At 41.4% G+C, this 27086-nt stretch overlaps 1 protein-coding gene across 11 annotated transcripts in view; it reads left to right on the top strand.

The window, feature by feature from the left end:
- The first annotated feature begins 2980 nt into the window (after nt 1–2980).
- Nucleotides 2981–27086, top strand: part of ABI1 (abl interactor 1) — a 77303-nt gene continuing 53197 nt past the window's right edge. For 8 of the 11 annotated variants that reach the window (XM_064407366.1, XM_064407397.1, XM_064407360.1 and 5 more), the window contains exons 1-2: nt 2992–3249; nt 26318–26485. In XM_064407366.1, coding sequence (XP_064263436.1) covers nt 3133–3249; nt 26318–26485 — 285 coding nt within the window. In that variant the 5' untranslated portion in view covers nt 2992–3132. Of the gene's footprint in view, nt 3250–8850; nt 9046–26317; nt 26486–27086 lie in introns of those variants that run through there. The other 3 variants (XM_064407417.1, XM_064407420.1, XM_064407376.1) reach the window with 3 other exon arrangements.

The raw sequence follows: 27086 nt of genomic DNA on the forward strand, positions 1-27086 counted from the left end.
CACAATTCCCAGTACATCTTACATTGTGTGGCCCTCACAGCAGCACTGCCGTGGTTGTATGGCACCCAGATGACAGGTCCTGCAGGAGTGGACATGGTCTGGTTGTTTACCTACTTCACGTCTAACCCGCAGGCATAGGGACAATGCCTGGTCATGCCACGGCAGCTGCAGAAGAGCCTCAACGCAGCTGTCACAAGGTGGCGACCTTTGATGTGCTCCTCCAAGGTCTTCTTGAGTTGTGAGAACATTTTGAAGTGCGCTTGGTGGGGTTTGTGCAAGGCCTTTCAGGTCGCAGCAGGGCACGAGGCTGCAAGCCCTCCCAGAGCTGCTGCTCCACTGTGCGAGGTGGATGCACCTCCCGGGAGCCCCCAGTGCCTGCTCAGCAGTGTCCTGCCACAGGCTTGCAGGACAAGCTTGCTCACCAAAGTGAAGCACAATACATTTAGCAAAACATGTGCCACTCATTTTTCTCATACTGAAAAAAATTGATGGGCAAGACCCCACACATATGTCATTTCTTTTACAGGGACAGCTGTAACATTCTGAGAAGTGCCAACAACAATTGTGCTACATTTGAGGATGTTAACAGCTTCCATGAAGCCAGTCTGTGATCTGTAGGCAATTACAGACTCATTCAAGCCAATGGGTGTTAAGCAATTTGCAGCCAAAGTGAATAGAGAAATCGAATTTGTCTTTGTGTTAATATACAGCTGGAAACAAGAAGTCAGTACTGGAAACAAGGAGAAGCCAGTGCGTAGTGTGAAGGCTGACCTAGAACAGAGACTAGACTGAGTTAAAGAATAAAGCAGGTATTTATTAGAAGACGTCAGTGGATACACCTTGGGCAGCACAAGAGCCCAGGCAGGGCTACACCTCAAGATGAACCCAAAATGGTCACAGAATGGATGACCGGTCACGGGGTCGCTCACTTTTATAAGTTCTGGTCTATTTGCATATTGGAGTTAATTGTCCAATAACAGCTTTAGCTTATGAAGTCCCATCCTTGTTTTTCTCTCTTCAGTCCACATTGTTTATGGTCTTGGCCCTGAAAATTGGATTGTTTGTCCTTGGACCCCAGCTAGAGAAGAAATTGCTTTGTCTACCTACTCTGTGAAGAGAGCTTACTCTTCCCTAATATGAAGCTCAGAACTACAGCAGTACAGAATCTGAAAAATATGAAAGCTAAAACCTGAGGGTTTTGGTCACACTTGCCCCAGGACACATTTAATGCTCGCCAATATCTCAATACAGACAAACTTAATTATTTTACATTAAAAGGAATCTGAAATAAAATGTTTTATTGGACATTACATGCTGCCCTAAAGACAGTTATTAAAACCCCTTTGGAAACAATTTTGCTAAGTTGCCAAGTAAATTAACCATCAGAAGATAGCACTGTAGATGCACTTCTATCCCACAGCAAGTGCTGCAAATGTACCAGCTCCTGCTCCTCAAAGAGATCTCACATACTTTTCTTGGTACCTGTCAGGCTGTTCCCAGACAGGGGTGTTTTTTGTAACTCCAGTTGCAAAGAGTTTCCCAGGCCCACTCGTCCCTTCCAGGCTCCCTGGCTTTCATCCTTACTTCTACAGTTCTCGGTTGAGATGTGGGCTTTGCTGACCACAGAGGTGAAGGAAGATCTGTTTTTTCTCTCTCCACCTTGATTTACAGAGAGCAACAAGTACACCAAAGCATCCTGACCAGAACAGTACTGCAAACAGGAGACAGACTACAGAGAACATGTAAAATGTCATGATTATGTAGAGATGAAGCACTCTCCTCTTACTATAATGTGAGCTTGACACTGCTTTTTTTTTTTTTTTTTGTGAAAAATGCTGGCTTTTTACCACTGTGTGGCTTTCTCTAGGACAATTACTAAAATGCAAGGACTAACTGTGTTTGTGTTTGTGATTGGAGACACACAGCACGTGCCATGAACAGCGGAGCCTGGGAGATGGCTTTTTCTGGGCCTGTTACTCATTGCAAGAGCAGGCATGGACAACTCAGCAGAGCAGCCACCTGCTGTTACTGGCTTCTCTTCTGGCACAACTGCAGAATCCGGATTTTGCTTACAAAAAACACATGCAAGAAAGATTGTACTAAGTAAACACCAGACCTTTGTCTTCCATACCTTTGCTAACAGCCAGAACAATGCTAACAGACCTGAACAATGATTAACAACTGAGGTAAATGAGTGGCAGGAATACTGTATTTATCTCAGCCAAGTATTTAAGCTCTTCTTATGAAGCTAAATCCAGGCAATCACTAACTGTTAGTAGTTACACTGCGCAGGCCTTGACTAAGATCTACACAACTTTGATTCAGTACTTCCCCCTCCGTCTCAGGGACTATCTCCCTGGAAGGGACTAGTCGCCCCAAACCATTCTAACATCTAACATCATTCTAACATCTTAACACTCTTTTGTCATCTTTGGAATGGTCTGCCCAGGGAGGTAAGGGTGCCACTGTCCCTGGAGGCATATGAGGGAACACTGGACATGACATTTAGGGCTATGGTCTAGTTGACATGGTTGTGCTCAGTCATGGTTGGTCTCGATGATTTCAGAGACCTTTTCCAATCTAATCGATTCTGCGATCTTCCAAATTTTTAGCCTGCCACACGGCCAGATAACCAGAGCAGTGCTTCCCTCGCAGACCCTTCTGGCCTCTGCTGCAGAGGCGCTGCCTCCGGGCAGCACTGTGGGGCTGGGGCTTTTCTGAGCGGAGCGGGGGATGGACATCACTGTGTCCCCTCGTCTCTGGGCTCCCAGCAGGACAGACAGCCTCAGGAGCCAGCCAGGCCGGAGCCCTCCGGGCCCCACCATGTCCCTCCGGCCCGCGGGCGGTGCCCATGAGCGGCGGCCGCCCCGCGCATGCGACCGGCCCTGCCTACAACTCCCGGCTGCCTTCGCACAGCGAGGGCGGGTTTTTCCTCTTTTTTCTTGGTTTGTGTTTTTTTTTTTTTTTTTTTTTTTCTTTTTTTCCCCTCCCCTCGGAGGGGAAGGATGGGTGGGGAAAGCGAGCGTTCACGAAAGCGAGGCGAGGAGGAATCCCACAATACCAGGCGGGTTGCGAGCCCGGCGCTGCTGCTGTCTCTTTAATGCAAGAGGAAGCGATGCGGAGGGGTGGAAAATGGCAGAGTTGCAGATGTTGCTAGAGGAGGAAATCCCTTCTGGCAAGCGGGCTCTGCTCGAGAGCTACCAGAACCTCACTCGAGTCGCCGACTACTGCGAAAACAACTACATCCAGGTGAGGGGCAGCGCACCGGGGGCCGGCGGCGGCGCTCGGCGGGGCTCGGCTCTCCGGTGAGGGCGGCGGGGCCGAAGCCGCCCGAGGGGCAGCGGCGCCTGGCTGCCCTCGCCGCGGCTCCCGCCCCGCAGCCGGTCCCTCGGGTTTGCCTTTTCTTTCAACTTTCCCAGCTGAACGGCCAGGCTTCCCTTCCCCCGCTCCAGAGGGGAAGGGAGGGGGTTATTATGTCAGTCCGGCTCCGAGGGTGTGTCTTTTTTTTTTTTTTTTCGTTTTTTCTTTCCTCCCCCCCTCTGTATTTATTTATCATGAGTCACATCCCGGAGACCTCCCAGGGCTGGAGTGGGGGTGAGGGAGGCGCGAGGGCCCCCGAGCTTCTCCGTGCGGCCGGCTGCGACCCGGTACCCCGGGTTTCCCCACGGCTTCCCGGCGGCGGGGCTCCCTCCGGGGGCCGCGGACGGGCCTCGGGGCGGCGGTCGGTGGCGGTGGCCGGGGCGGATGCGCCGCACGTGGGGCGCGGGTGCCGGGCGGCCCCGCACCGCGCTCCGCCGGGGCCGCCGCCGCAGCGGCGCGGGGAGCGGAAGGGGCCCCGCACACGGCTGACATCACGGAGCTCGGGGATCCGCGCCCGCTCCGCCTCGGCGTGCGGGTCCCGGCGGGGCCTCGGGAGCCGCGGCGCTGCGGGTGCGCAGCGCTGCCGTGAGCGGCGTGCGGGGGCTGGAGGCTGCCCGTGGGCTGGAGGCTGCCCGTGGGCTGGAGGCTGCCCGTGGGCTGGAGGCTGCCCGTGGGCTGGAGGCTGCCCGTGGGCTGGCACCGCCGTGCGGGCGTGAGGCGGTGTTTCAAAATGGCAATCTGTGCCTCTCGCAGCCCGCCCGGCTCCAACACCCTACAGCCGTGATTGCAGACCGGGTCTCATGCGGGAGGAGGCTCCATCGGTTGTAGCGTCTCTCCACCGGTCGGTGTGGATTTTTTTTTCCCCCATCCCATAGATTGCCAGTGCTTCTTGGCCTCTTTTAAGTCTGCTTTTGTGAAGCTACTTTAAGCACAATTTACTATTATTATTTTTTCAGGATTTACATCACGTGGCTCTAAGTCTCGGTTTAGTCATACTGGGCTGGATGCAGAACCATCCAGAGATGCTCAAACTCAGCTTTTTTTTTTTTTTTTTTTTTTTTTTCCCCGTAAAAAATTTGAAGGGGAAAGGCAAATAAACTTTATTTACTAGACAGCTCGTGGAGTGAACTTGTTGAATCTAATACTAGATTACCTGTGATAAGTATTTAATACAGGTTACTAACATCTTTGGTATCCATCATTGCTGGTAAGCTGTCTTACTGTTTTTAGTAATGGAGCAGCAAAGATGTAAGCACATATTTAATAATCTGCAGTGGTTTTTTAAATGAGATATTTGAATTAAAACTGTTCTAACAAGCCATATTTTCAAGTTTTGTGTTTTTTTGTGGTATATGAGGGAGTATGAGTTAATGTCTATTTATGCTTCCGAGTTGTTTGCTCCACCCAGAGAAAGCTGCTGATATAAATGCTTCTAAGAGGCGAGGTTCATTTGGTTTTACTCATGGGAAATATGACAAATACATGAGTATGGTAATTGCAGCACAAGTTTTGACGTGTCTCCTGCTCCTGACTTTTCCCTGTGTCAGAAAGGTGCAGAGAATCTCCACTTACACCATTTTCTTCAGAGTCATAAAACTTGTCTTTTCTTACTTTAATCAAACAAACCAAATATTCACAACACTTGAGCAAATTCTCATCCATTCATTTGGGGTGGCTTTTCATTTTTTTTTTTTTTTTTTTTTAATTTGGTAGCTCATTTTCACCTCAAGTATCAAGGTCAGCTGGATGTGGGATTGGTGGGGTCTGTTTTATCTTTGCACAGCTGTGTTTACCCCCTTTGAAAGGAAGCCGGAATTCTAAAATTCCTAATGCAGTCTTGTCCAGTAGCTTTGGAAAATGTATATACCTCGCTTGTATTTTACATGTGTTATATATTTGCTCAGTAAAACTTGTAAATGTATTGATAAAACTATGTATTTTTTAAAGTGTTTGATGGAGGTGGTTTTTTTAATCGGGACTTGATGCAAAGCCATCTGCTGTCCAGTTGGACTGCTGAACAGATTATACTGCCAGTGCATGTGGTGGGGCCACTGCTGGATTAGGCAGTATGACACAGGGCACTGGGTTATGAGATTTGGGTGTATGAGTATTGTGGGGTGGGAAGGGAGAAGAGGAAAGGAAGAGGCTTAACAAACACACAATACAAAATCTATGTGTTCACTGTAATTGAGCATTTTATAAAAAAGACCAGAATAGAGACCCTGGGGATGAAGTGAATGTTAAAATGCTTCACTAGTAGCTAGATATTGCAGCTTATCTGGTAGCATGTAGCTGGTTCACTTTAGCCACTTTGAATTTGGAGGAGTTTCTTTTTTTCAGTGGAAAAAGCAAAGTGCTCCATAGTGGTAAAAATTACCATGTGGTGTTACCCACTCTGAGTTGTGCCTCTGAGGTGAAACAGGTTTGTCAGACTATTCTGAGTGCCAGCACTAACAATTTATAGTGATTGTAATAGGAGGCAGAATGATGTTCTCAGTGTTATGGTTTATATTCTTTGCTGACTTAAGCAGGAAAGTAATTTCCCATCACTAATATTGCTGTATTCAAGCTAAATATATAATTTTTTTAAATTTGGAAATACCGGAATTTTGTTTTGTCTCTCTTACTTAAGCTGAGAATAATTCTGATAAAATTTCAGTCATGCTGATTTCTTGAGGAAAACTTGTATTCAATGTCTTTAGAGATTCCTCAGGGGAAAAAAAAAAAGAGAGAGAAATGGGGAAAAGCTCACCTGGCTGGAACTTGCCTGCCTGATAGTGAATGTAGCTGTGTGGAGAGTGAGTATCCTTTTACAGGAGCATTTAGGAAATATGACAGCATTTGGGAATCTCTAGTTAAAAATTGGTGTTCTCAGAAAAGCAGGAAGCAGTTTCTTGCTAAGGCACACTGTGACTGTATCGGAATGCCGGCTGGTAACGCAGTTTGCTCTCCAGACCATGTGTATTCTGGTTATCTGGGAAGAGAAAAGAATTCAGGAAAAGCAGAGCACAAAAGCTTCTAAGGAAGACCTGCAGTGCTAAAAGGAAAACAGAGTATAGTGACAGTCTTGAGGTAGATAGGAAGAAAAGGGAGACAGAAAAAAAAAAGAAGAAAATCAAATGTAGAAATAGTGACTGAAGAACATTGTGATGTTTTTGTGGTGATTTTGGCTTTAAATAAAAGGAAAAGGGCATTATAAATACATTAGTGTATTTAATCTCTGACAGTATTTAAAATCTGCGATGTTTCTGGTTGGAAGCTTCAATAGCAAGCAGGTAGAAAATTAGATCCCTGTTGTAGGTCAGAGGCTTAAACTCTGAATGGTTTTAAGAGCAGGTTTTGAACCTTAAATCTTTAAGGCATATTTTTACCTTCTGGAATAATTTTTCTTATATATAGATGAATTAATTTTTTAAAAATATTTTAAAAATATAAGTTCCCATAGTTGATGTCTTCCCAAATCCTTTTACCTGCAGGTATATTTTGTATATTTTGGGACTAGCTCTTTTGGTGTGCTTGTAACCAAAAGGCTATCTGAAAATCTGTAGCATAAAGCTGAAGATGCTAGTGAGGAGTTTTGTCAGTGTAGACAGTATTAACTTGATCAGAAATAGCAAGGAGTTAAAGCATGTGTAGTTGTAGTTATGATTCTTCAGCTGAAATATACTAACTTCCATAGAGATTTACTAGTCATTTTTCTGGCTGTATTGAGTTATTTTGGTGTTTTAAGGAACTTATTTACAATAACTAGTTTATGAAACATTAGAATGACACAGGAAATCGGCTTGTGCAGTGTTGCTGCACTGATGACTTCCTTTTGAACAACTTCAGTTGACTGGTGTATCCCAGAGAGGCCTCTCTGTGCTATAAAACACTGCTTACAACTCTCCTGCTGTCTAAATCAAGTGTTCCTTATAACCTTGTTTATGCATATGCAGATATATGTAGTTTTTGTCAGTCTCAAGCTTCTAGACCACTTGTGAAGAATCCATTTGTAATTTTTGTTTTTAAGCTCAAATATAATTTTAATATGACTGTGAGAATCTCTAAACAAATAGCTTGCACTCCTTGTATAAATTTTCATCTTGATAGTCTCAAGTGGGTAGATTTAGCAGCTTTAGAAAAATAAATTGAGAGACCTTTTAAGGAAGTAGCGTGTTACCTAAATGTGTGTTTTTCTGTCATGTTACTTCCTTCTGTAGCTTCTGACTGGTATGTGGAAACTGAACGGTGAATTAACAAGCTATTCTGGGTAAAACAGACAAAAGCACGGACAGATTTAAGTTTAAAAGCTATTGCAAAAAAATTGAACTATCTCTCCAGTTGGTAGAAAAGTAAATGTGTTGAGCAGAAAGTTTCATAAATATTTGTGTTATCTTCCAAGATGCATAGAGAAACTACTTTTGCTTGATAAGTTGGATGTTCTGCTCTTCTATACTGTAGATATTTCTTTCCAACACTAATGAACCTTTTTTTTGTGGCTTTTCTTTAAACATTGGTAGCTGGTCAGACGCTCAGTTTCATTGCCTGGCACATGGAAAGTGGCTTAACTTAGTTCAGTACAAAGAAGTTCACTCAGAATGTCTAATTCAGGAAATGAGCTGCTCTAAAAGGATAAACTTCTTAAATTGTCACTAATACAAATCCTTCATGTGCTGTTAGAACTTGTATGCTTTTATGTTCATAGGTTAATTAGTTTGAGAGTAAATACGATAATATTTTTTTCTTCCACGAGTTTTCTTGCTAAATTTGGAACATTTAACAAAAATTAAGTTCACTTTCTGTAACACCAAATATAGTCCAAAATTAGAGAGCAATGAGATAAAATAGAAATGTATCTCTTATGCTTTGTAGTTTTAAATAATATTCTTTTAAAAAAGGTGTTGCATTATACTTTGAAATAATGTCCTTTTTAAGGTAGTTTAAGCAAATGTTTGCCAGCAGTATAAAAGGCACTGGCTGTTCTATGTGTGGTTTTGGAGGTTTTTTTTAGAATAATAATATAGGTACAGGTTGGTGGGTTAGACTTACAGCTCTTCTGTGCCTTGTGTTGGTCTTCTCTGCCTATTCAAGTGTCTGTGTATTTTAGAAAATAAAGCTTTAACTCATAGGCAGCAATAAGACTGTAGTCCAAGTTCACTGAATCAGCAAGTGATTGCACTTAATTTAAAGAAGACTAATCCTAGGATGTTGTATGTCTGGTTTGTGTCCAGAGAAGGTAGATGATATGAGATGACCTTTTCCAAATTTGAAATGTTTCCATGAATTTTGGTATATTTGGTTTAAGAAGCCAGCAAGATGTTGTCTGCTATTCCTGCTCCATTTTTCTTAAGTGCTACCTTAATCAGGTGCAGTAAAGTGGATTGGGATAAGCTTTTACAGGTGTGTATTGTTTCTTGCACAAGGGAAGTGCTCTCCACCCCCTTCTGTTTGTGCGTTGTTGGAAGGAAGAAGCTTGCAGGATGTCTGGGGTCAGCGTATGCTGGGTGTGATCCTTGCCCCCTGTGCTGCTCTTGCTGTGCACTGTCCTGTGGAATTGTTGGAAGGAAGAAAGAAGTGAGATTAAATGGGGCAACAATCTAATACTTCTCCCCGGTTCTCTGGGAGGTTGTTGTAGTAAGTAGCTCTTATGGTAAAGAGAAAATAGATGAGCCTTGGGAAGGTCTCACAAACTGAAGAATGAAGGTAAGAGTACAGGAGCAGGCTGAGTACAAGTAGGATGTGTTGTACTTCTGAGGGCAAAGTTCCTGTTGGTATCTAATCTAAGTTTAACAGAAGAAAAAAGTCTGAACTCTTGAAACAAAAGAACTGATGCAACTTCCCAGTATCTTTGTTTAGCATTTTGAAGTGTCTTCATTTTACAAAAGCATACGTGGAGGCATGGAATTTGTAACTGGCTCATGGAAGGTCATATAGGGACATAGTATCAGATTTGGGAACAGAACCTGATTGTGTGGACTTCCAGTGCTGTCCCCCCTGCCACCCCACCCCTTTCCAGACTGCCTCTGTTATGCTGCAACACAGCAAAAAGTGGGTATCCACAGAAAGAGAGACAGGATGCACAGGGACATTGTAATGACTCTTTCGGGAAAATACGCACCTGAAACTATCATTGAACTCATTAGCAGCAATTACTTTTAAAGAATTTAACATATCACCTCTCATAAGAACCTTGAGATTCTAACTTTTTGCTTTGCCAGCCTCAGGAGTTACATAAGGCTCACAGTACTGTTTGTCTGCGTGTTGGTGGGTCTTGGCAGAGGCACGAGAAGATGCCGCTCTATTTCTCATTGGTGAAAGCAGCCTGTGTTTGACATTTCTGGTGACCAAAATCTTGCCTAGCTACAGAATAGTGGGGTGGCAGCTGTGTGGACAAAGTGTCAGTCCTGGCATAGCAAGGCAGCCTTGAGGGATAAGGGGGTATCTTGCTCTCTCTGCCTGTGTTCAGTCCTTATTTAGAGAACTTGGAGTCTGAAGGAGTGTAGTGTTGTTTTTATTGTTGCACGGTAGAAAATTGCTTGTGCTTACTCAGTGTCCAGGCTTGTTCATAACTACCTGAGCACTCTTGCTGTCTTTAGCATCTGTGTTCCCTAGTGTGGTCTTCCTTTTATGCTATTCCTTCCACCCCAGTCCCAAATCTGAGCACTGGTGACAGGGGCGGGTGGGCTTGCTCAGAGTGATCCTCACCTCCCTCCGCCGCTATGCAAAGGGAAGTAACTGCGGAATTTGAAATGGTAGATACTGTGCCTCAGTCTGGTTCCTCCCTTTTCCTGACCTTGCTGGTAAGGCAGCAGCTGCAGAGACTTGATATCTGCTGTGGATTGCAGAAATAGGTGTTTGCACCTCAAAACTTGCAGAGAGCCCTTGAGAGCCAAGAGCAGGGTGCTGTGGAGAATAGATGTTGGTGTGCTCCTGAACACAGCTCTGAGTAAGACAGTACTGCAGGTGCCTTTTCTCCTGCACACCCAGCCTGTCAGTGATGGTGCTGGAGGTAGGCTCAGTCAAGAGTTTCATCAGTTTAGTGCCAGGTGTTGAAATAGAAGATACAGCATTTTTAAGAGATGAACTCTTTAAAGAATAAATTTTTTATGCATCAGAGGAAAACATTCCTCCTGATTTTAGAGGGAATGTGTTACTTTCCTTGGGTTAATTAATAAGAGTGTAGATGCCACCTTTTCTCGAGACTGTGCAACTAGTATTGCTCATTACTTATGCAAGCCCTTAATGCTGTTAACAGGAACCATGCATGCTTGCTTTGCAGAGCATACGTTTGTTACTATGATGCTGATAGTTCAGAAGAAAAGGAGGGGTGGGGAATCCTGCATGAGACTTTTAACTTGGAGTGAAACATGAGTATAGCATTTTCTGGTGCAACTTGTAAAATTCAGCAGTTTCTATTAACATGATTTGGAATTGGTAGGTAACCTGCTGGCTGAGCTAAAGAAGCAGATTAGTTTAACTCTGAAAAATACTTACTACTTAAAAGGGGACTTTATTTTTAATAATATTCTTGTCAAAGGTTCCAGATCAAATATGTTTAGTAAGTGCTGGGGTTTAGCAAACTGAAAAAGTACCTGAAAATCAAAACTTCCCTTAGTTTGAGCCTCTCCTGTGATAAAGTCTCTTCATAACCTCCAGAGATGATGTGTGCCGTGCTGAATGTTCTGACACTGTGGAATCTTCTGAAAGAACAGTAAAAGTTGTCTCTTCTGCAATGAAATTGCATCTTTCTTGTGTTTCTTATGTTAAGATGGCAGATATATTTGTGATAGTGTCATCGCTCCCTCTCTGAGCCCAAAATAATTAATTCTGTATACTCTTTATACAGCAGAAGTTAAAGTGCAAGCACACTGTTCCGTGTGCAAGAAAGCTCTGATACTGTAGTGATGTACAGTTAAAGAACTCATGGGGAAGAGACTCTGCATCCCTGTCCTAACTTTATTGTAACCTCAAAGACAAATAGGAATAAAATGTGGTACCGTTCCTACTTTAGTTAAGAGCAGGAAGACCTCTCAGAACTCACAGAGGAGTCTTACTAAAACAAATGTTGGTTTGACATCCTTAGAGTTGAACGTAATGTTCGTACTGGGTGGTCTTAAAGTTATAAATAGTTCCAAGTTTGTTTACCACTTGAAGCATAACAATTCTTGGAAAAGAATTGAAGTGTAGACTCTGCTGGCTACTTTCACACCAGCGTTTCACATGATAATATTTTCTATAAGCTATGCCTTATCAGGCAACTGTGGGGTTTTTTGTGGCTTTATTTTTTCCATGGCTAATCTTTTACCAGATGCATATCTCCACTTTCATTTTCTGATCTCCTTGTTGTACTTTGGGGTCAGCAAATCTGCCAAGCAGTATTTGTCCTGCAGCAATCATTGTCAGCTGTGCATCTTATTTAACTTTGTTGTAGCAGGTGTGCTACAAGTTAATACTTGAGCTGTGGTCCCCATGCAATAGTTCTGCGTTCTCTGAAGCCTGTGATAAGAAAAAATCTGCATAAAACAAATAGGCAAGAGAAGAACAAGGTGTCCAGGCAGATGCACCAGATTAGCTGCAGAATGCCATGCCATGGCTTGTCTTTTCACATACCTAGTAATGTTAATTTGTCTTATGTCACTAAATATTACTAGTGACGTTTCTCTCTTTCCATGTGCTTCTCCTAGGCTGTAATCTTAATGTGAATTTGCTGATTTCTCTTTCCTTGCTCAAGTCTTCTGCTTGCTGCAGATTGCTTATTAGACCTTTTGTTTCACTTTCATGTTGTTGACTTTGTCTCATTTCAGATCTGATCTGAAAACTTACTCTTCCTTGCCTATTTCTTTTAATTAATCTTTCTGTTATTTAACTGCATGTTTTACTGCCTTTCAACTTACATCATGCAGCTATTTTTCATTATGCCTTTCTGACTGTTTCTATTAGCATGGGTTTGCTAGCAATTTGAAACCTACAGCTACCAAAGACATTTATACACATTTCTTTTTAAAATTATCTTTGTTGGCACAGAATTGAGACTAAAGCCTTATCTCTGCAGTAGTCTCTAACTACCCGAGGAAGCCATGATGACCAGGGTACAGAGGAAATGGAATGCAGCTGGAAAGACAATGTGGAATGGGACTGACATGGTTCTCCCTATTAATAGAATTCTTATGAGGCCTCTTATATTTATATGCAGCCAGACCTCTCCTTTATAAGAAACCTGTGTTCTTCAGGAAACTGGTCCTTTTGTTACTCTTTTGACACTTAGGAGTAAAATGGGCATAATGAAACTCCTCTGCTTGGAGGGCTTTGATTCTCTTAACAGTGAAGGAAAGTGAACGTGACAGGAGGAATGGCATTCTCTTAATGTGTGTGTGTGTCCACAAAACAGAGCTGGACCTGATCCTTAAAGGGTTTTATAAAATATGGTTATAACCTGCAGAATTTCCACTGAGAAGCCTCATGGCAGGTGGCTTGGATGGTGCTTCAGTCAAGGTCCAGAGAGTATCAGACTAACAAGTAGAGATATGGTGGATCAATGCACTTATGTTGGCAAGATCTTTGAGACCTGGCTGGGGGTTGTTCAGCTTTTGCTTTGCTGTCTGACTTGCAGGATTTCTAAATCTCTGGGAGGAGCTATTGTTTCTGTGATGCAAACTCCTGGCTTTAGCCGCATTTGATAAAATATGCGTCTGGTTTGGAAGTGCTTGGCTCTACAAGGGCTCTCTTCAAATACCGTGGGTGTTTCCTGCTGCAGCACACCATATGTTCTCCCGGCACTGAAATGATGTGGTTGCCGCAGTAGTCCTGGGATTTGTCTTAAATGGCAACAGATTTTTAATCTGATTTCTCAGGTGCATTTAACTTTGAACGTTAGAGAAATTGTTGTTGCCATAGATGTATTTGAAGCTTGGGCTCATACAAGGCAGCTGACTGGTGAGAAATCTTGTATCTCTTCAGTAGTGGCTGTCATTTCTAAATGTGTATTTCATTCTTCTTTATCAGTCTGTCCTTTAACCAGTGGAGAATGATAACAGCCAGTGGAAAGCTTTCTAGCACACATTCCCTCTTTGGAAACCTACTGTCCATGAACACGAACTCTAAAATCAGCTCTTTCCAGTACTCTGCAGTGAATGAATATTGACTGTTCAGAGACTGAGGGAGGTATTTTTGTAATTATGAGAGAAGCTTGTTTACTGGGGATAGAAGCCAAGTATGCAGGGTATGGTACCTGTTGATTTTTTTTTTTTGCTCCTCTGCTGGAGAGAGAAGTTGCTGGTTTTGGTCCTGAATGTCATATGTGTGGAGTATTTAAATGTGTTCCTTGTTCACGGAAGGAACTTTAAGAGTAGATAATCTATGTTGGATAATTTCTGCCTTGCTGATAGAAAATGGGAATAGTTTGAAGGATTACTGAAGAGCAGTTTGAGGGTCTTGAGAAACTCCCAAGTTTCTGGTGGGAAAAGAGCACAGGAAGAACGGGGAAGAGAGTGTGTAACTTCCTTCATTGTGTTCAGCCACTCTCTCTTGCTGAGTGTGGTGCTGAGAAGGACAATATGAAAAGCAAATACTGTTACTATTTGTTTCCTGCCTACAGTAGAGAAATAGCTTTACTTTTCCCCCAGATTGCTGTAAGGGCTTACTGCAGCAGCAGTGGGTGTGGGGGAGTATGAACTGGAACAGGTACTTTTACTGGCTGCATAACATCCCACGAGGCCTGGGGAAATGAATGTGGGGAATACTGTGAGTCATACTTGTCAGTCTCATAAAGCAGGAGGCTTTTTAAAATTGGCCTTGGAGGGGAAGAGGTGTTTAATAGAGCAGTTGTGCAGGAGTTATGCAAAAAGGGAACATAAATAATGAGCAAAGGTACTCATTTAAGCTTCTTGCCTCCTCAGAAAATGACTAAATGCAAACAACCAAAGTTAAGAAAAATGCATAATCATTTAAGTATAATGAGTGCAAAAATGTGGCCATCCGTGATGATAAGAAAATTCTCTTATTGTGAATAGCAAAATAAATTTCTGTAGTTTTTGAACAGAAAAACATGCTTGTTGTCAGTCTGCCTGGTTTTTTGTGCTTTCCAGTTTCCTTTGAAAAACAACAAGGCAGGAAGCTGAAAAGCAGTTCCCTAACCCAAGAACTGGTGGGAAGGGGAGGTGGTGAGAAGACCAGTCCCCAGTTCTACTTTGGACATATCTTCAGTGTTTAGGCTGGTTTTGTATAAAAAGTTTTTTCTTCTCTGTCCCCCTATTCATGCAGGATTTAATTTACATGTAAATACTGTGTATTCTTCAGTAAAACCAAGAGCATGTTTTGAGAGTACAGCTGCATTTTTTTTTTCTTTACTGACACAGACACTTCTTGCTGTTTTAAGTTAGAGTTTTGAACAGAGCTTCTGAAACGTAATTGTTCCAGTCCTGGGCTTACTTGCAGATGCTCACATCATAGTGAGAATCTTACGTCTGATAGCAAACTTTACCAGCAGACTTAATGGGCATAAAATTTTCTTGGACTATTACTTCTGCCTCTTGCAGTGTAGAGAGGCCGTCCCAAGCTTTGAAGCAGTTGGAAATGACAGATCCACCATCCCATATGCTGCTCCACTGCTGTACGTGTCCTCCCATGGCCTCCCTGCGTTTTAGCCCAGCTTCCTTCAGGGTGTATAGATGCAGAGGTAGTGGCAGTGTGGGTATGGGTGGATACACAACTGTGGTGATGTGTTCCTGTTGTCAGGGGACTGTTTCTCTGAGCACAGCTCCTCTGCAGCTGTAATAAGGCCACTCTAGCTGATGACAGAGGAGATAGCAAGGTGTCCTGATGGCCCTATGACAAGTGCTGAAATAGAATAGTTCAGGTTTTGTTTTACTGCTGGTGGGGGGGAGATGGAGAGTCATGTGGATATGACTGTTTTTATGCATCTGGTTGCATAGAAATGCAGCTCTGCTGTCATCTGTATGACTGCACCTCCTGCATATGCTTAAATCTGCCCTCTACGTTGTACATGAAGGGGAAGCGATCTTTAAAATGATGTGAAGGTGCATCTTAAAAACATCAGTGCAACTTCAACACTGATTAGAAAACTTTCCTGTAATTGTGTCTGCAAGAGGCATTGCAGCTGTATTTCTAGGGAAAGCTACTTGAACTACTGCTGTACTAGCTAACAGCACAGCAATTGTCTCACCAAGGACTTTGTTTAAAAAAGCCAAAGAAAGCAATTCCCTCACTCCTGAACTTGCTGCTGTATTTCCTATTGAAGAATTTGCTTTCTTTCTTCTATTGGTTTCTGTAAGTTAGGTTTTACATATTGCTGGATGTAGAGATTACCATATTTATTTAGTTCTGGTTATCTATTCTGTTCACTTTTTGATGGGGAAAGAAATGACTCGCCATTCCTACTCCATTTCCTCCATTCTCCTGAGCCATCTGTTTTGCTCTGTTGTGTGTGGTTTTTAGAGGAGATAAATTTCTATTTGTTGCAATTTAAATAACCCAGTATGTAAGCAAGCTTCTGCATGTAAGGTTTTGGAATGTTGTTGCTAACCATAGGATAGAATTTTAACTTCATAAAAATAATTATGCAAACAGATGTATTGTGCTTACAGCCACTATCAAATAAAAATCGCACAGTCAGGTGCAGGAGTGCATCAAAATCTGAGCAGTATTGGCTGTTTTTGTGATCAGATAGAAACAGAAACTAGGTTGATTTTTTTTTTACCAATTACATGCAAATTCTTATAAAAACAGTCATTCCTTATATTGCAGTCCATTACTGTATTACCATGAGATCACTGTATAGCCTGTGTGCTGTGTGAGAGTATGCCTTGTGCTGGGAGATAAGCTACTACAAAATTGTGGGAATCCACTCGTTTCTGGTCTAAGTACGCTGCTAAGTACAGTGAGATACGTGATGATTTTCTGCTGGACTGAGTATATTCATCTTCAAGACACTAAATAGTCAGCAGTGTAGTGATACAAAGCACGAGTAGAGAATTTGATCCTATAATGGCCATTGTTTTCTTTGTCTTAAAAATACTGTGATGTTTGGGAAATGCCTGAACTGTAAAATCTGGGCAGCAGCTGTGTGTCTAAAGTGACTCTCTTGAACATGAGAACTGTTCCTGAATTAGGAACACGTGCAATCCACAAATTTGCTGATTGTCTGAAAGCCAGTGTAACTCTTGGCTCTACATTCTGTTGCCTTGAGATTCTCCCTGGAGCTGGATAGCCTGCTAATGACTTTCTGTGCTCTCTTTTCCCATTTCTCTCGCTGCTTTGTTGTCCTGCAACATCTCTGACATCTCTGTGAGGAGATACCTGTGGCAGTGCAGAGTGCAGCTTTGAGCCTCCTTGTTTTTAGACCAATCCTTCAGTGGATGGTGATGTTTAATGTGTTTGTTTTGCACATAGATGTTGAGGTTGCCCTGTTGTATGAGTTCAGAGCACTGTTGACATAACATAGAATACCAGGTTGGGAGGGGATCTTAATAATCATCTGGTCCAACTTTTCTTGGGCAAAAGAAAGCATCATCTAGACAAAATGGCCCAGCACCCTGGCCAGTTGAATATTAAAGATGTCCAGTATTGGGGATTCCACCGCTTCCCTGACAAGATTATTCCAGTGACTGACTGGTTGTTCTCATTATGAAAACTTTTCCTATTGTGTCTAATTGGAATCTCCCCAGGAGTAACTTGTAAAAAGGGAGATTCCATCTTTTTCATAGCCACTTTTTGAATACTAGAAGATCTTTGATAATAATGTGTGATACCAGGACATGCTGTGATGAGACTGTAATTTGATCCTTTATGCTCAATCTCATTGTTTTAACCTTGCTTGCTCAATGCTATCTGGTATTCCAGGCCTGCATAGAAGGTAGGGAGGACTAGAGAGTGAAAATCTGGGCGGGGGAGAGTCTTTGAAGCTTACCTATGAAGTCATCAAATTTTAGCATGTTGCTTGTCTTCAGATCAAGATTTGCTGTATTCTGGGTTTATACCATCAGTTAGATTTGTCAAAACAGAAATAAAAGACTTCATGTCAGCAGTCACCAATCCTTGAGAGTAAACTGAAGAGGTAAATAAAATCCATAGGAGGAAACGTTGTTATGAACATAATGGAACTTTTTCACACAGAGTGAACTGAGACGCTTGCCCCAAATCAGGTGACTGAACTGTCTGGATTCAAAGGCTTGCATGACATGAAAGTCTACCAAGTTCTCATTTTTCTCTCAATTTGCAGAAACTTGAGTTTGGTTCTGTGTTGCTGCCACTGTATCACAGAGAGGATATTGAAGCAACTAATAAATACTAAAGTGTTTCCTTCTTATTCTTGCCAAAAAAAAAGAAAAAAAAAAGTGGAAAATAAATCTCTGACTTACCAAGGATCATATCTTGCTAGATGAGCTAATATTTGAGAGTGGGTGCCATCACTTAAGAAAGTAAACAGAAAGCCATTTTAATTTCAAGTCCTATTACAAAACCAAAATCAATATTTGAGAGACATTCTATTTGTTTCTCTGTGCACTGTAAGTTCTCTAATTTGCTGTTATCTGCTGTCTGGTGTGCCAAAACAATCATATGCTCCAAAGCCTTGGGTAGCTTTCTTAGTGTTGAAGGAAGAAATCTGCTGTGGAAGTGCCAAGGATTTCTTTTTCTGTCTGACGGTTCAAGGATGGCATTAGAATCACAGAATCATAGAATTATTTCGATTGGAGAAGGCCTCTAAGGCCATCAAGTCCAGTCATTAACCCAGCATTGCCAAGTCTACTAGTGAACCATGTCCTAGGTGCCACATCTGCCTGTCATTTAAATACATTGGGGATGATGAATCAAACACTCTGGAGCTCTGGCTGGTATCTCTGATGTCAGAGCCTGCTTTATGTTGGCTCTGAAGAAAATTGTGTGTGATGTCATAAGGCAAATCAGACACTGCAGGAAAGTTCAAGGTGTAGTTTTGGAGCAGCTGTATGTGTTCAAAGTTCAAGGTGTAGTTTTGGAGCAGCTGTATGTGCAGCTATTGGGCAGTGCTTTACAGTAATGAAATATGTGGTTTCTGTACTGAAGCTTATATTGTCTAAATTGTGTAAAACACAGAATATAATACTTAGATCAAATTTCTTACCCTTGCTCTGTGTGCAGCCTTGAAGCCTTACTAATTGAGTGTACAAGGGTTGTGTGAAAAGGACACATGGGCATATCTGCTTCTGTCACTTGAGTTCAGTGTGGCATGCAGTTATGGTTGTGTAGACAGACTGTGACAACTGCCAGTAACAATGTATTGTGCCAACATATTTACTGAGACATCTTTGATTTGATTTGGCAGAACTGAAAATTAAATTTTCAACAGTATTTTTATATATTGTATATAAATAATATATATATAAGTTTTTAATAAGGGGAGTGGCTTCATCTAGAGCCAACATGAACCTTGTTTGTTGCATCAGGCAGAAAATGCTACTAACAGAGCAGCTGGCATGTACCTTCCCAGGCTCCATCTGTCAGTCTGCATTGCTTTATAAATCACATTCCTAGTGGAGAGATTTATTTCTTGCTATACTATTTGCAGCCTGGATTAAAACAGAATTCCTCAGTTGTTGTTTTTAAAATTTATTTATTGTTTAAGTGTGTATGTGTGTGTATATATATATGAATTATATATTCATATATATAAACATTATATTGGAATTAACTTCTCCCCTTAATAAAGACGCTTTTCTGCCTCTACCTTCCTCCAAAAAGAAGATAATCTTAAAAATTGAGACTCTTCTATTTACAGTTAATCAACAGAGTGAAAAACAACTTTCTTTTCAAGTAAAAGAAAATCGGGAAGGACACATTGAGATTGACTAAATTTTGTCTCAGCCCATAGAAATGCTAATTTGCTATCAAGGCTATTCAGGACTGGTCAGGGGAATATTATTGATGGAAATGAAGGATTTGCTTCTAGCTGATTGTCTCGTGCATACAGGATTTGGGGGAAGGGCTTGTCTGAAACAAGAGTTTGGGAATTACAGGCACTACTGGTTACACTGCTGTATGTGTTTGTTAAACAGTAATTTGGTGTGTGTCTTGACCCTTGAGATAAAGAAGCTGACTAGTCAATGTTTTTTGTCAAGATAGTGTTTCTGAAATGAAACAGACTGAAATCTTGTTTGTGGACTGTGGTGTAGTGGTGGTGGTGATCATCTCATCTTCTGGTGCCTGGAATGAATGCCAGCTTTATTGTGCAAGGTCTTTACCTGGGGAGAAGAGATTTCAAGTTCTTCCAGTTTCTCTGTGTTTTGTATAGCTGAGTTACTGCATCTTATCTAGAGAAACTCATCAGACATGGTATTATTTCATACCAGTGGGTTTTTTTGTTTAGATGCTGGAAGGAAATTCCCTTGAGTTGAATGGTAGATGCTACCTTTGCTGTGTTTATTGAGGATTTCTGCCTTAGTAGATGTGAAGAATTACTGTTTACTGAATGAACGTGAGAATTTTAATCATGCTGGTCTTAGTTTTGGGGTTTCCTTAGTGAGAGGTGTCTTGCTGTTAATGGTTAGGCATCCTTCTGTACTTTACCTGGCTTTCAGATTCCTCCATACTCCTGGAACAATTAGTTACTTAAGTGATTGAGAGCTTTGATATTTCTATTTGACACTACTTCTCACTATGTGAACAGAGAAGTGTGCTGGATAGTCTGTTCCATTTCTTGTTTTCACTGTCAGTGAAGGATTGACTGCCAGCCTCCTGGAGAGGCCTTGGACAGGAGGTGGGCATGTTCAGTGACTGCAATATGTTGCCATTAATAGCTTGCAGGCTGTGGGGTAATTAAAATCTTGAGCTTTTACTTGCACAAATTACACAAATTCAGGAATGGTAGAAAACTACAACATAGTTTTCTATGACAAGTTGTGATAAAAAAAATTGTCATGTTATGATAAAAATCTCTTCAGTAAAACCCTTGAGCATTTTTATATTGCATGAACTTTAATTCTGATCTCGATGATGCAGGATTTTAGTCGAGATTTGCCAGTGGCCTGGAGTATGTGTGGCTTTTTGGCTTTAGTACTGCTTCGTATGGAGGCTGGGTTGGTCTTGTCATTTTAACAGGCTGTACTTGGACTAAGTCCCTTCCTGTTCTTTGTCCCCACATAAACCCTTGCTTTTTAAATTTCCCAGAGTTGTTTTTACTGATGATAATAATGATATGAATAACAGAGCAGGGGGTTCCAGTAAAAGGATATGGATAGTGATCTGCTTAAGTTGAACAAAGACATTGGGTGAAGTGTACTAGTGACTCTCTACAGCCTTGTCTGTGGTGCTTTGGAGGATGTCTCTTGTCCTGGTACATTGGACAAGGGTTGACTTTGAACTTCTGAGCTAACCCTTCTGATGGCTTGCTTCACTTTCAGTGGAGGAATTGGGGTGCTGATAAGTGAAGAACAGTCCAACTTGTAGGCAGGTAAATTCCAGGCCAGAGGTAACTCTGTGGATATTGGGATGCACTCAGCACATCATCCATCCCCTTGAAGTATTGCTTAGCCTAATGAATTGCAGAGAGAATTTCTTCAGTGGAATTGCTGTATGGCACAAGTACTGTAAACCTCTTGCAGGAGACAATTGACACACCTGATTGATACCCTTATTTTTACCTGCATGGCATATGTTATGTAATCCACCCCTTTTGTAAATTTCGAAACCTTAGTTTCCCATGCGACTTTGGAATGTCATATCACATATCCCTTAAGGCTGTATCTGTGGTGATAAAAACCCTGAATGCTCCCTGCTGAGTACCTGCTACTAATAACCACAGTCTGTGTAGATCTGCTTGGATGGCTTCCAGGCAGGTGGTTGGCTCCTGAAAGTTCTTCAGAGTATAGAAACTTGTGGCACTTGCTGCTGTGACTTGTCAGTGTTTCTCTCTTCTTTAGTGTATAACTGATACTCTGATGTAATAACCATCCATAACAGCCAAAAAGTCTACCGTGGTGCAGTGTGTTTACAAAGCAGTCTGACAAGCTCTGTGAGAACTGATAAGGGAGAACCTGTATCTGTGGGGTACCCACATCAGTATGTAGCTCTTCAGTTATATACAGTGATCTAGAGACATGATATTACATTTAGTTCATAAATTACATTTAGTTCCTGAGCCAAAAGTCTAATTTAGTGTATATGGCATATTTAAACCTTTTAAAAACACATTACTACTGCTTGGATGTGAAATACTTGGTCTAAGAACATATATTGTGAATAGTTTAGAGATGTCCAAGCTTTTTGCAAATAGCAGTCAGAAGTAACAAATAAACCCTCACGACCAGATTTGATTTGTTAAAAACCTTATCAGATCAGTGAAGCAGCAACTTCAGACTCAAATATCTGAAGTGCCACATAATGTTACAAGCCTTCGGTTTAGGGAGGTGTGTTCCTGTTTTCTGAGTGTGGAAACCACTTTTCAGAAACCTGTTCCTTCCACTTGGAAGTGTCCCCAGGTATTTCTCAGGTTAAAGTATTGATGTCTAGGAGTCTCCAAGACACTTCCAGAATGTACATCTTCATCATTCTGTAAAATTATTTCCTATTGACTTGAAAAGTTAGGTGCTGTAGGTTGTAGTTAACATAAGCCCATAAGATAAAAATTTTGGCTGAGTGGTTTGATACAGATCTCTGAGTTAAAATGGCAAGACCTTAGTGAACAAAACAGGACTTGGAAACCCCGACTGTAGTGCTTGTGTTATCAGAAAGCATACTGTAAATACCAAAGGTAGATACATGATGAGATGAACAAAAGAGACTACTAATGAATGTATTGATGACTTTGCACAGTTGCATTCTGTGATGCATGATAGAGATTGCTGAATTCCTGTGGCAACTGATTGTAGTAATCCTAATTTTTTCTTTAATCAACTAATGGTAGCTAGAATTCTTCCTCAAAAAGACCAAAGCATAAAACTGAACAATTTTCTTGTGTTTGCTTGTGAAGCAAACCTAAATGTACTGCAGTGTTGCATTTTAAAGGTGCATAAGCAGTGACAGCAAAGGCAAATGGAATTGAGTGTAAAGCTGTTCTTGTAGCTTGATTGCTGAGAGTGATCAAGCCCAGCAGCAGAACTCCAAGCATCTGAACAGCTATTGAGCACTCAGTACTTTAGAGCTCTGTTTAACTTACTGACTTACTGGTTTAGGGCAGTTCTTTGTTAGTAGTTTATCCTGGATGAGTTTTTCTGTGCTTGAATTTGCACATATTTCCAATAGCTTGAAGATGAAAAATGTGGAGCAACCAACCCATGCCACATACTAAGGAGGTTTTGGTTTGTTTTTGCTAGGCCAGCCAGCTTTGGTGTGATCTGATAAGCTGCTTTCTGACCTTTGTCAAATGGAACCAGTTGTTCCAGTGGGGAGTTTATCCTACAGAGAGTTTCAAGCACAGCGAATGGAACTGAAGTTGAAAGAGGCAGAAGAGAGGTTGGACAGCAGGTACTGAGGGTATGGACTGGTTTGTTTGCAGGGGAAAGTTTGACTTCTGAAGATGATTTTGTAGTGTGAGCTGATGGGATTTGTGTAGGGAGCCTGCACATGCTGTGTGCTGTATGAACTGGCACATGGTGGGAATTAGCTGAGAGAGAGGGAGATGAGAGGGCAGATGGCTTGAACAATGCACACACAGTGTTGGGGGCTGTGTGCCTGTGTGGATGGCATTTTGGAGAGGGGAAGATATGACTTGTAAAGATCAGCTGTAGAGTGATGGAGAGGTTCCTCATCATTTGACCTTGACATGTCACTGAACTGAAGACTCAGTAATTAAGCTTCTAGTCTGTTTTTATTGTTTCAATTGCTTTGGTGCAGAACCAGTTTTGACTTTACCAATAGTATTTATGTAAACTGTTTATGGAAGCTTTATAATGCAAGTTGCATTTGACAAAAATATGTGGTGTGCAGTGTGGAGTGCCATGCAGTTTTAACTCTCTATGTTCATCATTAAATTACATGAGAGGTTTTCTTTTTATTTTTTTTTTTAGTATTAAATCTAGTTATGTGAAAGCAGTTTCAAACAGCAATTTTCTCATAGTCACATGGCTGGTAGTGGTGAACTGGGTATACAGGTGGGAGCTTACAGGAGGGAGACTTCAAAAGCTGTGATGTTCTGTAAAGATATCCACTTTTCTGCTAAAGGAATCAAATTTTTGTTTCTCTCAAGGACAACTGGTGAAAAAACAATTTCTTTGAAGCTTTTAATACTAGATTGCAAAGTAATTCTAAACCATTAGGAAAAGTCAAGTGACAATCTTTGTATTGTGTTGTCTCAAAATTGAGTAGTTAACTAGTGCTCATGTATTACACTGAATGTAAACACGTGTGCTGTCTTCTAGTCTGCTTTCAGTTTTTGCTTAAAAAGAGATGTGAAAGTAAGAGTTGAATGGCATTGGAACTCTGCCCCTCCTGTTTCTGTCACACAGTTCTTGGCTTCTCCCTCTACCCTCCTGCCTTTGCTGTCTGTGAAACGTTTAGCTTATATCTCGTGGATGCCAGCAGTTCACATTAAAATAATGCAAGAGACTGTATGTCAAGTTAGTTCTAATCTAAACTGTTAATTGGCAAACTGAAATTGCCTGAATTATCTGCAAGGCTTGAAAATGTTCCTAATCTAGTTCTTATAGGACATGAAATGCATTCCACATCTCAACTATGTTCATTTAATCCTGCTTCCAAAGTAGTAATTTGAGCAAATAACTAAAACGTTTGGTGCTTAGGCAAATGAGAGCAAGACATTTAATCAATGAATCATTGCAGATTAAAAGAAACTTTTTATACACTGGTTTTCTTCTTTGACAACACTCGGTAATGGAGTGCTGTGACTTTGTCACCTCTTAGTGTTTAGCTAATAGTATTTAATTGAAACTTTGTAGTAGGAAAACTTCTTAAGTAAAGTCTGCAGATCTCCACTTGAGTTTATATGAAGTTACACTAATGTTGACTGCTGCTTTATTGGTTGTATCTGGTTTAGTAAACCTTTTATTTCAGACACCACTGATCTGCTACCTGCATTTTTACCATTTTCCACAGTGGCAAAAATTCAAGTACGAATTATCAGTTGTTTTCTTCAGGCTGTTCATTAGGACAGTGTTTTTAAAGTCACTGCTAGCTGTGGTTTGAAGTTTAAAATGCCTCTTTGGCAAGCCAGCTTTCAGAAATTTGTTTCTTGAACCTTTAGTAGTTGTTTTGCAGGTTATGTTTTCTGAAGAAGCAAAGTGACTTTTACTATTTTTTCCTGACATCTAGAAATGCCAATACTTTTTTTAGATGACCAATAACTTTGTTTGCATTTGGAAATACTAAAAAATGGAGTTTTACATAGTCTGTCCTTAGTACATGCAATAGCTGTTCTGCCTTTCGACAGCAGATTACATTGAACCATTCTTGCTGCTTCACGTTTTGGAAGGCATCTGTATATGCATTCCATTTGAAGGATGGCATTAACCAAGTGTCAAGTGTCACTAATAAGTGTCAAACATTGCTAGGAATGTTAGTCATGAATATGAACAAAATTCCTGGATTGGGGGGAACTCACCAGTGTTTAAAAAATATATAAGCAAAATGTAGTATAGCCTAACATGTTGCACTATTTAGGTAATGATGCAACTTTTATAATGTATATGAACAGCTTGCCTTCTGGTTTTCTTCTTCAAAGTAAGAGACAGGACTTAAAAATGAATGAGTGTTTGGAAACTGGAAAACATAGGGCTCAGTTGAATGCTAATGGAATATCTTTGTTTCCTTGCTTTGTGCTTAACATTGTAGCTCTTGCATGCAATGTGTGTAGTGTTATTTAAAGAAAACAACAATAAAAATAGAAGCCTAATTAGAAGAGCTATTAATATGTGTTTTTTCTGTTGGTTGCTGAGGTCTACTGTTTGTTTCACAAATGCATAAAATTGGGAAGAAACTAGCACTGAGTCATTGTGTACGGCAAACTCTTCCTTATGCGATGCATCTCTATTGCAAGTAGAAGGAAATTCTGGATAGCTGCAGTTTGCAGGTTGGGTAACAGATGAAGTACATGGCCTCCACTGCCATCTCCTACGGTGTGATGGAGGGAGTGCTTCAAAAGGGGTTCTGTCTGTGTGTTTTCATGGTAGAGGTGGGGTTGGTATCTCCCATTCTGTCAGAGGGGAGGGACTTGAGCCATGCAACTCAAGTTGTGTAAACAGTTCCTGATCTTGGGCTGTAGCCTGCACTCACTGGGAAGCCATTCCTCAGGACAGATTGAGGACTTCACCTTAGCAAGGTGTGATTTCAGTGGGAAGGTTACCCTTTCCCTATATTTTTACCCTTCAGGGTGAAAGCATATATTATCTTCTGATGCCCCAAAATAGGTGTGTCTCCTCAGTCAGTGATGAACTTTCGCAGCTGTCAAGGAAAGCTTATTAAGCTTTTGTGTGAGGAGGGATCATTTCACAAGTACTCCTGCATGCAGGAGGCTTCTGTGCATACCATCCTGATCCTTTACTCATCCTTCTCCTGGTCTGTGGGAGCAGTAGCTACCATAGCTGGAGGGTGGGCTTTGTACATGACATGTGGAATAGGAGACACCCAACTGTGGGAAAATGTTTTTGTGTCTTAATTAGCCCGGGCTACATGACCTCATAAGAAATGGCAAAAGGAGCATTTCAGTGGTCATGGGGATTTGGAGGCTTTTGAGAAATGAGGGATTGGACAGGCTTTAGAAAATCAACTCCAACGAATCATGGTAGTGTTGTGGTTTTTTACTGAATGAATTGTTTCTTGGCATCTAAATTTATTATTGTTTAATATTTTTCAAATACTTTCTCACCTCTGTATGACTGAGATTTTTCATGCAGATCAAGTACTTTGGCTGCTCAGGCAGACCTTCTTGATTACAGATTCTTCCAAATACAGGTTGTTTTTTTTTGTTCCTGTCCTTTTTCCCCATCCTCTTCCTGGCCTAAAGCAGATGTCTTCTTGTTTTGCTTTACAGGCTCCAGATAAAAGGAAAGCATTAGAGGAGACCAAAGCCTACACAACTCAGTCTCTAGCCAGTGTTGCTTATCAGATCAATGCACTGGCCAACAATGTATTACAACTGCTGGACATCCAAGCGTCCCAGCTACGGAGGATGGAGTCCTCCATCAACCATATCTCCCAGGTAATCTCTTTTCTTTTTGACTGGAGTGTTGGAGGAGGCATTATTGTGTCTCTTATTATTAAGTTGGATAGTTTATGGTGATTTCTTTATTGTGATAGAAAATGGTAAGGCTTTTTTCTTTCTAATATTTATGAAACATTTTTTGTGATTAAGGTCATGACCAAAATAAAATAGTTCCTGTATCAAGAATGCTGGAATTATATTTGATTTGAAGCAGGAATTAATTATTAAGATTTCAAGATCTGAAGCTGTGCTTGAGGGAGGGGTAGAGAGAAGGATTCTGTTTCTGAAGGAAATCCAGTTAGAAGTGCCATATGGGAGGTGGTATTTTATTTAACACATGCAGTGAGTTCATTTGTTTTCATAGCCTTGCAGGATATAATTTCATGTGCTGTGTGGAAGGGGAGAGGGGTTCACATGCTGCCATTACCTGCTCAAGCCAAACTCCTTCCCAGCCAAGGCAGTTGAATTAGTGAGCTGACCTGACTTGAACTGTGGCTGCAATATTATTGGAGTTTCTCCAGTGAGGACATGGAAATAGATGACAGGAAAGAATAGGTCTATCCCTCTCTGTGGCAGCCTGTATTTCCCTGGCTGAAGC

This window comes from Passer domesticus, chromosome 1 (genome assembly GCF_036417665.1).
Source record: "Passer domesticus isolate bPasDom1 chromosome 1, bPasDom1.hap1, whole genome shotgun sequence".
NCBI lineage: Eukaryota > Metazoa > Chordata > Aves > Passeriformes > Passeridae > Passer > Passer domesticus.